Genomic DNA, 13858 nt, shown 5'->3' on the forward strand with positions numbered 1-13858 from the left:
TTCATCCTTCCTGGCTAGCTACCTGCTTCTGTGACATCTATGACATCTCAGTTTCTTTCTTGATGCAGCCAGGGCAAGCTACCCAGAAAATACCCCAGTTGATACTCTGTAGGTAGACCTGAACAGCAGCCAAAGGCTTTTCTTGGGTTGAACCAGGTTGAGACTCCAGCAACTAAAGCAGGGTCCCTACTCTTTCATCCTTTACTTCTATACCTACAGCCATTTTCTTCCTCAAGCAATTTTTAGTTTTAAGACTCTCTCTCTCTCTCTCTCAAAAGCCTGCTCCTTAGACTCAGAGAACGAAACATCATTTGAAAAGATATGTATATAGACCATTAAGTATCATGATAAAAGAAGACACTGTTTTTTTTTTTAATAAACAGAAAAAGAGTGTCTTCAAAAATGTTTCATTGCAATACAAAAATGAGATAAATGGTGCATTTCAGTTCTTGAAAGCTTTGAAAAGCTTTTCTCCTTCACTGATAAGACAGTGAGGTTTATCAGCTCACTTCTTGACAGCCTTCCTCTCAGTTAGACTTTGCATGAAAAACACAGTACTGTCTTGAAAAGTCCAAGCTGAGTTGAGAAACCATCTGTCAAAGATGTAAGAAATTTCTGCTCCTTGAGAGGAAGGCCTCACTGTTTCTTTCAACCCTCATTCTCCTTACTCATGGTAACAATTTATTTTTTCTAAATAAGACAGTTGGTCCATGTGACTTTTGGATTCTAGTAGAATTGTTAAAGATGAGATGAATATTAAACCTTTCTGTATGTTAGGGACCAATCCCTCTGACTCATGTGTGAAAAGTTTTGACAATTACTACAAAGAGAATTTTAAAACTAAAAAAAAATTCTCTATATTTATCTTTTCTTTATACTAAGAAAAAAATCTCTAAGAAAAAAAGTTCTCTCTACACATCACAGGTTAATTACAATTTGGGCTGTTAGTGACTGGAATCCGTCGCCTGTGTGATGGCCTCATGCCTCAATGTTAAAAACCAAAATGAGGCCAGTTCTAGTGAATAAAGGTCCATACAGACAATTGCTAGTTTTGTTGGTTCTGCTGGTACCGAGTCTAAGAATAGAAAAAAATTGGCAATATAACAGAACCATCTTTTACTGCTGTCTTCCCCTTCAGCATTGGCTGAGGCCCATGTGTGAGGGAAGGGGGCGAAGGGTGTTTCTGCTTCCTTTCCCCCAGTTAAAGAGCTTACAGTTCCATTAAGCACTGTTGGCAAATATCTTGAAGATAGTATATTTAAAATTCATTTTACAAGTAAAGGGTTTTAATGCTTTTTAATATAAGCAAAAATTGATTTTATTAAAATGTTTCCAGATGTTACAATACAATAATTTATTTACCATTTCAAGCCAGTATTATGAATATAACCTCCTTTCCAAGTATATTGATTTTTTAAAAATGTATTTTGAAAGTGGTAAACGAACTAAAACAGTCTACCAAAATTTTTCTTCCCCATCCTTATTAAACAGTACCACGTCCATTATGTCAACAGAGATTTTTTTCAAAACAGTAGAAATTCTTTTCCAAAGGGGTAGAATTTACCAATTAGAAATGTTTTTTTTTTTTAAGTAAGAAAGGAAAGATCATGGTTTTTCTGAGCTGTGTTTTGCTGAGTTGAAAATAAAATCTTTCTCTTTAGATTCAAAGCTCAGATACAGTTATTTAAAATTGAAAACATTTCTAGTAAGAAATTTCAGCATCATATAAGTCATACATGGAGCAAAAGCCATTTTGTTACTCTTTTTCCCCCCAAGTTTTTCTATTAAGAACTTTCTTAGACTCTAGGTGTTTAATTGAATTCAATAAATGTTTCAACAAAATATTTAATTTAGGTTTTGGGGAAGTTTAGCTTTTATAGTGTTGCTCATTCTGAGTAGCGCATTAAATGTATGGCAATAATTATATGCATTTTTTCTTGCTTGTAATATGAAGTGTCTTGCATTTTGGTGTATTATTCTTATACTCAGGATTATCTCACTTTAAATGAGGAACTCTCTTTCAGAGCACTGTTTAAATATAAACTATCATCTGGCAATTAGAACGCTGCTGATTGTCAGTTATGCATCTTGGTATTAGCTCCCTTGTTATTTTCTATGGAAGAAAAGGCAACATGGAAGTGTTTTTGCTACTAGTGTCTGGCTTTTCTGCAGCTACCTGTGGGGATGAAAGAGCAATCCAGATTGTAAGGTGAAACCCCTAGGAGACTCAGTCACTGTGGTCAGTGGACAGAGGCACAAGAGTGTCACTGTGAAGAACAGACCCTGGAATCCACGGTACTTGGGTTCAAGTCTAACTTCTCAATTGTGTGACTTGGGCAGTTATTTAACATCTTAGACTTCAGTTTTATTGTCCTCATCTGTATAAGAAGGACTGTGAGAAGTTTAACTAAGTGTGTGTGTATGTGTGTGTACATATACAGGATGGGGCAAAAGTAGGTTTACAGTTGTGAGTACAAAAAGTTTATTCTTATATTATTTATTAATTATTGTATTATTTTTGATACAAACTATAAACCTACTTTTGCCCCACCCTGTATATATATATATATATGTGTGTGTGTGTGTGTGTAATATATATGTATGTATTACCTTAAGATATATATGGATATATTTACTTAAGATTATATATCTTTATTTAAGATATATTTGACATATATAATCATTTAAAATATATATGGACATATACATATATTTACTTGAGATTTTATATATAACATAATAGAGCAGTTCTCAGAAGGTGGTGTTACTCAAGTATTACCCAATATTATATTACCTTATCATTTCTGTCTGAACTACTACTAGAGTGACTAAGTTCATTATCTGATGATTCTTTTCTTTTCCTGCTTTGTCTCTGAAGGTTCAAAGTTGTAGCAAAACATCACTAGTAAGAAGTTAACACAATGAGAAAACCTAAACAAGGTGCTGAGTTAACAGACAGGATAATCACTCCCTGAATATACACATATATCAACAAGCTCTTTGTAGAATCTGCAGAGAAAGTGTGAATGGGCTTTCTTTTCGATATGATAGATTAATATTCTAGGGACTGGCTGTACGAAAGCCCTCAGGATGACTGCCTCTTACAGCCTATTACTAAAATAATAGCCCTGAAATAAGTATAATCCCAGATAAATCAAAACACTTGAATGTGAGCTTCACAAGGAAGGGATTTGTCCGCATTGGGTTACTGCAGTATGTGCAGAGTCCAGACGAGTGCGAGCAAATAGGTGCCCAGTAACTATTTCTTTTTTTTTAAAAATTTTTTATTTATTTATTCATTTTAGAGAGGAGAGGGAGAGACAGAGGGAGAGAAAGAGGGGGAAGACAGAGAGAGAGAAGGGGAGGAGGAGCTGGAAGCATCAACTCCCATATGTGCCTTGACCAGGCAAGCCCAGGGTTTTGAACCAGCAACCTCAGCATTTCCAGGTCGATGCTTTATCCACTGCGCCACCACAGGTCAGGCCCCAGTAACTATTTCTTGAATGAAATGAATGAATGAAAATCTTGACCTACCCTTTAAAATAGATGATCTCTAAAAGCAAACAAAGAAGCAAAAAGTAGCAGGCATTTCCACTTCCTGACAGATTGCTGACCTTGAGAACGCTGGTAAACAGGGCTGAGGAGCTGCCCTGCAAGAGCCTAAGCGGAAATAGTCCATGCAGCGAGTATTTCAGAATCAGGGACTTGGTGAAGTGTTCACAGGAATGCGTGGTGGGGGGTGCTGTCTCGCTTAACTCAGAACCATGCCCTGTGTCACGTGTGACTCACATATATTTTGTTCAGCATCTGCATCTATACTCAATACTTTTTTCTCCCCATAGTTTTCAGGAATCTTTTACCATGACCAATGATCACACAAATGACAGTCTTACTCTCTGCAAACATTTTAGCGTACTATTAACAGTTACTACTCAGCTTTGATTGACTAAAAAAATCAGTTTGACATGATTGGTTTCACAGGTGGGGTTGATTATATAGCATGACTTATAATTTAGCTCGCAACCTCAGATAGTGGATTAAAATAATATAGTATTCTGACAATTATGTCTGACTTAAGCAAATCTAAAGACATATCTGTTTTTACTGCCACAGCAAACATTTTTTTTTGAGAAAAGAAAAAACTTCCTTTTTATAGCATAAGCAAGTTAATAATATGAATAGGATACTATTCATTTGTACACACTATAAGTTTTCCTAACTATCTTTATAGTGAAAACTGAGAATGCATTAGCCATCCTTGGCTGAGCCATACTCAATTCTACTTGTCCTTTTAAAATATAATAAAAACAGCAAACAACCTTCAAGTATGCTATTAGTTGACCAAACATAATTTCTCAAAATAATTTACATCACTTCATTTAACTTTGGAGCTTCCAGACATTAATAATGAGTCACCAAAAAGCTCTCATTGATTTATAATCTGAGTTCCAAATCAAGCTTGACCTAAGAACTCTGTGTGGGCCCAGAGGGACAAAGGAAAAATGTTTATAAGTGAGCCATAGCAGAAATACGCAGAAAACACATATCTGTATCCACAGAAAACAATTAGGCCTAATGCCATGAGAGTGAGCATTCAAGTTCATTTTATTCCAAGGAATTGTTTCTACTCTTGAAGCTCCATATAGAAAGCGTCCTTAGGGTTAGAACACTACTGAGGGTGGTAAAATTTGGCTTGGCCCTTGGACATATAAGGTAAACATTTTACATTATTGCACAGTAACAAACATTGACAGCCATAGAGAACACAGGATCTGATCAAATTGAACACACTTGGCATTTAAGGCTAACCCACGTTGGAAAGCAATCATTTCCAGGATGGAGATCAAATACTGAACACAGTGTCACCTGTTGGAGTTGCTAGAAAAGATTTATTTAAAAATCGATTCATAGGATGTTTTCAAGTTTGTCAGTTTCTTACTTTGTGTGCTAGACGGGAGGCACTTTAAGAGTTAATCATTGTAGTTTCAAGAATACAAGACACTGAATTTCAGCAGTCATTGATAAATATGGCAAAGAATTAAAGTGAAATTGGATTAAAAAGAAAGTAAACACACCATTAAACCAGAAAATGTTGCAAAATCATTGGTCTCTGATTTGAAGAACTTTATCATTGGGAGAGAAAAAAATACCAGCTATTATCCGCCTATACCCAAATGAGTGAATTCTACAGCTTTCTGATGTTAAGGTGGAATAGTTTTGCTGTTTGGGCTTGTAAGGGTTTTAAAATATTGACGAGTTAGTACTTTGAGTTGTGTTTCGAGTAGTATTTCAAAATGTCATACTATGCATAGGTTCCAAATACTCAGAAAAACTAAAATGTCGAATGAAAATATGTTGAAAATGTTCAGTAAAATGTATGAAAATTATAATGCTAAAAAGAAAAGAAAAGAAAACCCACTCCGTTTTAAACGTGTAAAAATAAATCGCATTCATTGGTGGGAATCCAGAGACATTTTTTTGTTTGTTTTTGTTTTAGTCAACTTGGTAAGTACTGCACCCTCCACAACACGTTGGAAAGTAGGTCCTGGTACACACTGAGGCATATCCAACCAGGTAAATACATCAGGGTGATGAGGCCCATGAAGTTGAGCGGGTAGTGAGAGTAGTCCCACGAGCAGGCCCCGCAAGTGCGGAGTCCCAGACCCCAGGACAGCTCCCACACGTAGATGAAGAGCACGTAGATGGGCACCCGCTTCCAGGTGCTCCAGCCGCGACTGTAGTGAAGGTGGAAATAGAGCTTTTCCACCACGAAACTGCAGCTGCCATACATTAAGAATGACCAGAGCGACGTGTGTCCGCTGGTTGCCCCGAAACCCTGCCCTAGCACATTAAAGAAGAAGGTAAAGAAGATCTCATCCAAAAAGCCGTGCATTCCAAAGAAAAGAAAGCGGAACAGGTCCGGCAGCCCCTTGCTGGAGGCTCCTTCGGTGCCCCTGGGGCCACGGGGTCGTCGACGACGGCCACCTGCCACCGCAGGGGCTCGGGAACCGAGAGGGGCAAGGGACGCACCCGGTCGTTGCTGCTGTTGCAGCTGCCGCCGGTACCGCAAGCGCAGGAAGCGCTTCAAGAACACTTGCGAGTGATAGAGCGCCAGCAAGTACTGCAGCGCCAGGTCCAGCGCCCCCGGCGCCACCGCGCCCCCCAGCCCGCCGCCCAGGCTGAGCAGCAGCGCCTGGCCCGCCAGGGTCTGCAGACCCACGTGCGCCAAAGGGTAGAGGAGAAAACTGAAGACGAAGGCGCTGGGGCAGCGCCGCTGCTGCAGGTAGACCTTCTCCAGGGCGAAGTGGGTGAACAAGTGCAGCAGGCAGCGGTAGGGCGAGGAGAAGCCCAGCATCCGCAGGTCCGGGCTGCGAGCGAAGCGCCGCGCGGAGGACACGAGCACGTCCAGGGTGATCCCGTGCATCCCGTAGAAGTAGAGGCGCATCCAGGCGGGCAGCTCGGCGTCCTCGGCCGGCGCTTCAGCAGTGGACAGCGGCTGCGGGTGGCCCGCCGCAGCCTCGCCTCCCCGCCCGCCGGAGGCCGCCGGCCGCCGCGACGCGCCGCCCCTCCGCGCCGGACCCTCGCCATCCGCGTCGCTGCCCGCCATGGGCTCCGAGGCCGCCGCGGCGCTCGATCCCACACCTCCGCCGCTGGGAGCGTGGAGCCGCGGAGCCGAGGGGCCGAGCCCCGCGCCGCCTCTCAGCTGCTGCCGGCCCACGGGGGGCGCGCGGGGAGCTCCGTCCCGGCCGCGGCCCGGCGGCTGCCGGGGCTGGTGCGCTCGGGCGACTCCCGGGCCACCCGGCTCGCGGAGTCCCCCCGCCGCGGCCCCGCCGCACCCTCCCCTCCAGTCCCGGGCGAGGTGCCGCCGCTCGGCGCCCGCGCTCAGCCTGCGCGGCCTAACAGGCGCCGAGGCCCGGCGAGGGGCGGCGGCGACGGGGCTGCGGGGGAAAACGCCGAGGCTGGCGCACACCCCATCTTCTCCGCGGCTCAGCCCCGCCGCCTCTGCTGCGGGCTCAGCAAGCGTAATGTGAGCAGCAACGCCCCTCCTGCCAGCCCTCCCCATGCCCCTTCCCGCCTGTCTCAACCTCTCCCGCCTTCCCGGCCGCCCCTCCCCGCCCCAGCCCCGCGCGCGCGGTCCCTCGGGGGCCCTAGGTCCCTGCCTCCTTCCTACGCTCCACACCCGGATCCCCGGGGGCGTTCGCTGGGGCGGAGGCGCGGCGCGGAGAGACACCTAACAGGTGTGACTGCGAGCTGATGGGCATTCCTCGTGTCGCCAAAACCTGAGCCAGGGCCTGGCTGGTGGCGACGAATGGCCAACCAGCGGCCGGGCCCGAGACCAAATTATACTGCTGTATATTTAATGTCCTTATTCAAAGCCAGCTGAGTACCAGTCACAGAGAATAAACAGGATACTCCACGTCTGCCTAACCTAGCTTTCACTGGCATCTGAAATGTTGCTGAGGGGCCTGGTCCACATTTTCAATCTCTCTCCCTGGCCGGTCAGCTTTCCTTGGTTGGTTTGCTTTCGGCCAGGGTCAGAGATCACAGTCCTTCGGAATGAATGCAATAATTTGAAACAAGTTGGGTTAGACATTGCTCTGGCTGCGGGGTAGAGCCTCCCACCAAGAATAGCACCTTTGCGCACATTGGCACCCCAGTGCGGCTTTCCTCCTTGCAGAACTAGGTCACCCCAGAAATGGAGAGTGAAATAGAGGGAGACGATTTTTTGTTTTGTTTTGAGGTGGAGAGGGTGGGGGAATCCAGAATTTTAATGTGTTGGGGTCCATTTTTTTCCTCCAGTTTTGAATCGGGCTTAGAATTGGAAAGAACCTTGGAGTTCAATTATACTGATTAACACCCCAAATATTAATAAAAGTCATGTCCAGGCAGAAACTAGATATCAGTTCTGATCTGTTCCTGGATAAGGAGATCTGATGTTCCCGTGATAGCTGGCTGAAAAAAAAGTTTATAAAATTTCTGAGACAGTTCCTCCATTTCTATAAGAACCTCCTCCCATTTTTTCTCTCACCCCCTTACGTTCAATCTGTCATTTTTAAGTTGTCTGCAAATTAGGTAAGACAGAGAAATAAAAAGTATGGTGAGAAGAAAAGTTGTTAAGGGGATATTAAAACTTTAAGGTCAAAGCGCTGACCTTTTTTTTTTTTCATTGTTAGCATGTGGCTTGTTTGTAGACTTTCTTGGCTAGCTGTCAAAAGTCAGTGGGTGAACATTATTATGCCAGGGACAGAAGCATCAGGTAGCAGGGTCATCAAACCAGCTGAAAAACAGGCACAGTTAGTTGCCCAAGAGCCTGAGCAAATGCAATGAAGAGAAATAAAAACATTTTTTTTTTGAGAAATATAAGCATTACTTTAGACAAGATGCTGTATACACTGGTAAAATACAGGGTTATAAGATTCACTCTCTAAGGTATATAATCTAGTTGCTATCTATCATAATCTATTACACCTGTATAAAGCCTACTTACTTATTATTTTTAATAACTAATTATGATCAGATAGTAGTGCATACCAACTGAAATATTTCTTTGAGCTATTATTTTATTAAATAAACTCAATCTGAATCCAACATATCAGATATTAAAAACAAATGCACTCTTGTCCATAATTGCTATTCAGACAAGGGTAAGTGCTTCATGATAATAGCATAAATATTGCCATTCCAACGCATATACACTAACGTGCAAGATTCAACTTGAATTGTTTACAAATAGTAAGTTAAACTTTAAGGGCCCAAGTCTTTTTGTTTATTCTAACTTTTCTTAAAAATGCAAGGAAAACTTTGAAAGGTCTGAATCTATTTCCAGTCTAGTTCCTGTCTGGGAGGCTTTTTTTGACTTCAGGGGTCACAAAGCTATCCAGTAACTGTGTTTGTAGAGATATAACAGCTCATGTGGAGTCAGCATTGACTGCACTGGACTAGCCAGCTTGGCTCACATGAACTTCTGGAACCTCGGTAGCCAGTGTGACAGGGAGAGATTTGAGAATTAGGAGAACAGTCTTTTGGAAAATTGTGATCATCTTTAGCCTAGTATCCATAGGTTCAAGGTTGTAGTCTGTTAAATGCATGAAATGTAAGACCTTTCATCACCCACCAGAAGAACAAAATGAAAGTGCATTGAAGGCCCTGGCTGGTTGGCAGAGTAGATAGATAGAGCATCAGCCAGGTATATGAGTGTCCTGGGTTTGACTCTTGGTTAGGGCACACAGAGAAGTGACTATCTATTTCTCTCCCCGTATCAGCTTCAGGCACTAAAAATAGCTCAGTTAATTTGAGCATCAGCCCCAGACGGCAGTTGCTGGGTGGATCCCAGTTGAGGTGCATGTGGGAGTCTGTCTCACTGTCTCCCCTCCTCTCAGGGGAAAAAAAGAAGAAAGTGCATGGAGGACACAGCATAAAGAAGAAACTTTAAAGATTCAGTAAGAGGAGACATGAATGTAATGCTAGAGAAACTATAAAAGGCAATAACCGTATTAGCAGTACATATAAAACCTTTCTTATTATGGATCAGATTGTGTGCGCATACATACACACCGCTTGCATCCAATAATCATCTAACTAAGAAGGAGGATAGCCACTGAAGAAGACTTGCAAATGTCAAATGCTGGCTTCCTAGAGCCGAGTCTGTAGCTTACCATTGTAGGGTAACTCTAACATAACAGAGTTTTAATAGCATCTTGGAGGAGGGAGGGCAGTGTTGCACTATTTACAAGGAACTGGAGTCTTATTTAAGATGGGCCTCTCAGAATTCAGATTTGATTAGAATTGGGTAACGAATTATGATATAATGGTTTAGGATTGGTGGACACTGCTGATCAAGGGTTTTGAGGTTAGGGTTTCCAAAAGTAGTGATAATAAATTGTAAACTGTTGGGGACCAAAAAACCAACAGGGTTTTTGGAGTTTAGAATTTTGGGGAACAGAGGTGTGGGAAACTGGCTGTAAGCTGACAGTCTGCCCAACTCCCCACCTCATTTGCCTGATTAGGTTGCAAAAGGCTGTTAAGCTGTGGTGCTGGATTGTTTACACTGCCCCCCATGTTCCTTAGAAAGACTGGAGGCAAGTTTCTTCTATCCTTTGGTGTAAAGTTAAGATTTTATGTATGGTGGGGTTTTTTTGCACTTGGTAAAATTCTTGGGTTGCCTTGGAAACGTGATCAGAGATCTCTGATTTGTTAATGGCCTCACTTTGCCCTATAAATAAAGCAAGAAGCGGGTGTGGAGTGTGCTCTGTTCTTGCCAGCAGCTTTGCAGAGCCCTCCCAACCCCATCCTTTTATTCTTTAAGCGTATTTTCTTAATTCTGCACCATTCCGACTCAGGACCTGGAATTACTAGCCATGCCGGTTCGCGACAGTAAACATTTACATCCCTGGGTCAAAGCTTCCTGGAGTGGTAAAGACAGTGGAATAGTAAAGTCATGTTAGGAAAGACAACCAAGTAATAAAAATGACCTGTAGATAGTAAGTTGTAGGGTTATATGATCTCGTGTTTCTATAATCTAATGGTGAGGACTGGTTGAAATCCAAGAGGGGGATATTTGAAGAAGGACAGGTAAAGATAATGAAGGAGCAGGACTGACACTGAGTTTAGCTAATATGATGTTCATCCCCAGTGGGCGTGGAGGGCAGGGGAAGAGAGGGAGGTCGACTGACAGTTCAAAGTTATAAAATATTTGTTATAGCTTCTTTTACTTTATATGACTCTTATTCTGAATTAATTTCTTTTGTTGTATACTTAAGTTCCAAATTAAACAATTCTTTCTCTATGTTGCTTAAACAACAGGAAGAGCAAATGGACAGGTGGAACATGACCTTTAGTGTTTGTTAGCAAATACAGAAAGATCATCAAGCAGGAACGTGTAAACTCTTTTGAATATGACCCTGGTAGGGGATCATCTTGGAAATCTGCCCTATTATTCCTTATCCTTGTCTTTTTTTTTTCTTTCTTTTTTTTTTTTTTTTGTGGCAGAGACAGAGAGAGTCAGAGAGAGGGACAGATAGGTACAGATAGACAGGAAGTGAGGGAAACGAGAAACATCAATTCTTCGTTGTGGTTCCTTAGTTGTTCATTGATTGATTTCTCATATGTGCCTTGACCGGGGGGCTACAGCAGACCAAAGTGACCCCTTGCTCGAGCCAGTGACCTTGGTCTCAAGCTGGTGAGCCTTGCTCAAACCAGATGAGCCTGCGCTCAAGCTGGCGACCTCGGGGTCTCGAACCTGGGTCCTCCACATCCCAGTTCAATGCTGTATCCACTGTGCCACCACCTGTTCAGGCTATCCTTGTCTTTATAAAAACTCTTTTTAATTATACTCCTTTAATTCCTCTTGTCAATAATCTGACTAATGGGGAGTCACATAGCTATCAGGAAAGTTTCTTTTGGTAACTCCTCCTGGTGGCTTTTATGTGCTTTTCTGTTATTAATTTTAAATTCCGGCCTCTTTTTCAGTTCTTAGAATCTCTTGTAGCTCTTAATTTTCACCAAGAAGTATCGTCTCAGCTGAAGGTTTTTTCCCCCTGAGATTCTACTATGTGGGGACTCTTAGAACAGATTTTGAATAAGTTCTTTTAATTCATAAAACTTAAGAAAAGTAACAAGTTATTTTGGAAATGCTTGCTTAAAAAATAAAATTTCACCTTATGCAATATTCAAGTCAGAAACATTCCTTTTTTGTACTCTGCCTGCCCATACTCACCTCGAGTGCTCTCGGAAAATGACTGTATCTTCCCCTCTCCAGTTCAAAGGAAGTAGCTTATTTTAAAGAATGATAGTCCAAGTATTTCAGTTAAAATTTTACTGGTAACTTGGAGACTTTGGCAAAACAGATAACAGTTAATGGACAGTACTTATTGAGCCCCTACTTATCAGGTGTGCACTTGGCATATATTATTAGTAATTGCCATAACTGTTCCTGTAGTTTTTAAAACAGATATTGAAAATTGAGGCTCAGAAAAGTTGCTTGCTCAGGGTCTCAAATGATAAGTGAAAAGCCTGTTACCTCCTACATTCTCAGTTGAAAGCTATTTTAAATGAGTTGTAGTTGCAGATTTGATAAGAAGAGAGATCAATTTCATTTCTAGTTCTAGTGAATATCCCTAAACCCTTCCAAATCACTCCTTTCTTTTTTTTTTATCATTCATTTGAACTGAATCATCTATCTGTACAGTCATTTTGTATTTCTTTTTTTTTCTGTACACCTATTTATTTTTACCCCATCTTTCCTACTGGGTTTCTTTATAAATTAGTAAAATGGCTCTTTAGTTGTACAAAGGTGGCTTTTTGAAAGGGATTGCTGTCTGGTGTGAGAATAGGAGAGGATTAGGGTTAGATAACAGGAGAATAAGAGTGGAACGAAAAGATATTCCTGGGGACTGTTAGTACATGTCTCTAGATATTAAAGGGAGGCAAGACCACACCTTGTCCCAGTTATTAACACCCACATTCACAGTTACCATAATCTGAACATCTTGGCTTGGTTCAGTACAATGACTCAACAAGTAGATTTGCATGTGTTTACTTATTTAATGATGTTCATGTAAATCTGCAAAACCTATGTGCATTTTATATCTTAATCTTTTCAACATAAAAAAAAATATTGGCCCTGGCCAGTTGGTTCAGTGGTAGAGCATTGGCCTTGCATGTGAAAGTGCCAGGTTCGATTTTTGGTCAGGGCACACAGGAGAAATGACCATTTGCTTCTCCACCCCTTACCCTTCTCTCTCTCTTTCTCTCTTTCCCTCCTGAAGCCATGGCTCAAATCATTTGAGCAAATAGGCCCTGGGTACTGAGGATTGTTCCATGGCATCTCCTCAGGTGAGGAAATAGCTTGGTTGCTGAGCAATGGAACAATCTCTGGCCACAGATGGGCAGAGCAGATGGGGGTTTGCTGGGTGGATCCCGGTAGGTATACATGCTGGAGTCTGTCTCTCTCCCACCCTGCATCTTTGCCTCTCACTTAATTAAAAAAAAAAAAAAAAAAAAAAAAAAGGAAAAGAAGAAAAAAGAATGTCGCTAAACATGATTGTTTGCTAATATGGAGACCTGGGGGAATAGCTGTCAAGTTTGCAAAGCCTCGTTTGGCAGTGAGGTGTGATAGCCAAAGAACACCAGTTATGAAATGGGAAGCAAGTGTCAAGCGTGCTTGAACCCTGTCCTGCTTCTTACGTTTACTGAGCACTTATTGCATTCTAGGTACAGGTATTCTGCTATGAAATGGGGATGCAAAACTAAGCAGCACATAGATCTTACTCTCACTGAGATCACAGTTGAGGGTCCAGCGTTCATTTTTATTCATTGCAAACAAGATGGTAAATTCTAGACAGAAAGAGATGTATACAGTGCTGCAGGTGTTGAGCTTTGTAAGGATCCCATTTGTTGCCAGCATGCCTGGACTAGGTCCTTTCCTCATAAATAAGAACCCAACGAGAGACCTGACCAGGTGGTGGTGCAGTAGACAGAGCATCGACCTGGGACGCAGAGGACCCAGGTTTGAAACCCTGAGGTCTCACGTGAGCATGGGCTCACCAACTTGAGAACAGGGTTGCTGGCTTGAGCATGGGATCATAGACATGACCCCATGGTTGCTGTCTTGAGCCCAAAGGTCACTGGCTTGAGCAAGGGGTCACTGGCTCAGTTGGAGCCCCCGGGTCAAAGATTATATGAGAAAGCAATCAACAAATAACTAAAATGATACAACGATGAGTTGATGCTTCTCATCTCTCTCACTTCCTGTTTGTCTGTCCATGTCTGTCCTTCTCTCTCACTCAAAGGGGAGAATAAAAAGGAATCAAGCCAGGGACTTCTTTGATATACAGAGGACAAAGACTTGTTTGTTTTT

At 42.3% G+C, this 13858-nt stretch overlaps 1 protein-coding gene across 1 annotated transcript; it reads right to left on the reverse strand.

Annotated features, from left to right (window-relative positions):
- Window positions 1-2617: 2617 nt before the first annotated feature.
- Window positions 2618-6738, reverse strand: TMEM229A (transmembrane protein 229A). The gene has a single exon (XM_066262210.1). The coding sequence runs from the start codon at window positions 6605-6607 to the stop codon at window positions 5498-5500; it is 1110 nt and encodes a 369-aa protein (XP_066118307.1). The 5' UTR covers window positions 6608-6738; the 3' UTR covers window positions 2618-5497.
- Between the last annotated feature and the right edge of the window lie 7120 nt (window positions 6739-13858).

Source organism: Saccopteryx bilineata, chromosome 2, assembly GCF_036850765.1.
Source record: "Saccopteryx bilineata isolate mSacBil1 chromosome 2, mSacBil1_pri_phased_curated, whole genome shotgun sequence".
NCBI classification, from domain to species: Eukaryota; Metazoa; Chordata; class Mammalia; order Chiroptera; family Emballonuridae; genus Saccopteryx; species Saccopteryx bilineata.

What these genes read in the sequence shown, in the direction of transcription:
- TMEM229A (XM_066262210.1), bottom strand. Translation starts at nt 6,607, where the DNA reads ATGGCGGGCAGCGACGCGGATGGCGAGGGTCCGGCGCGGAGGGGCGGC.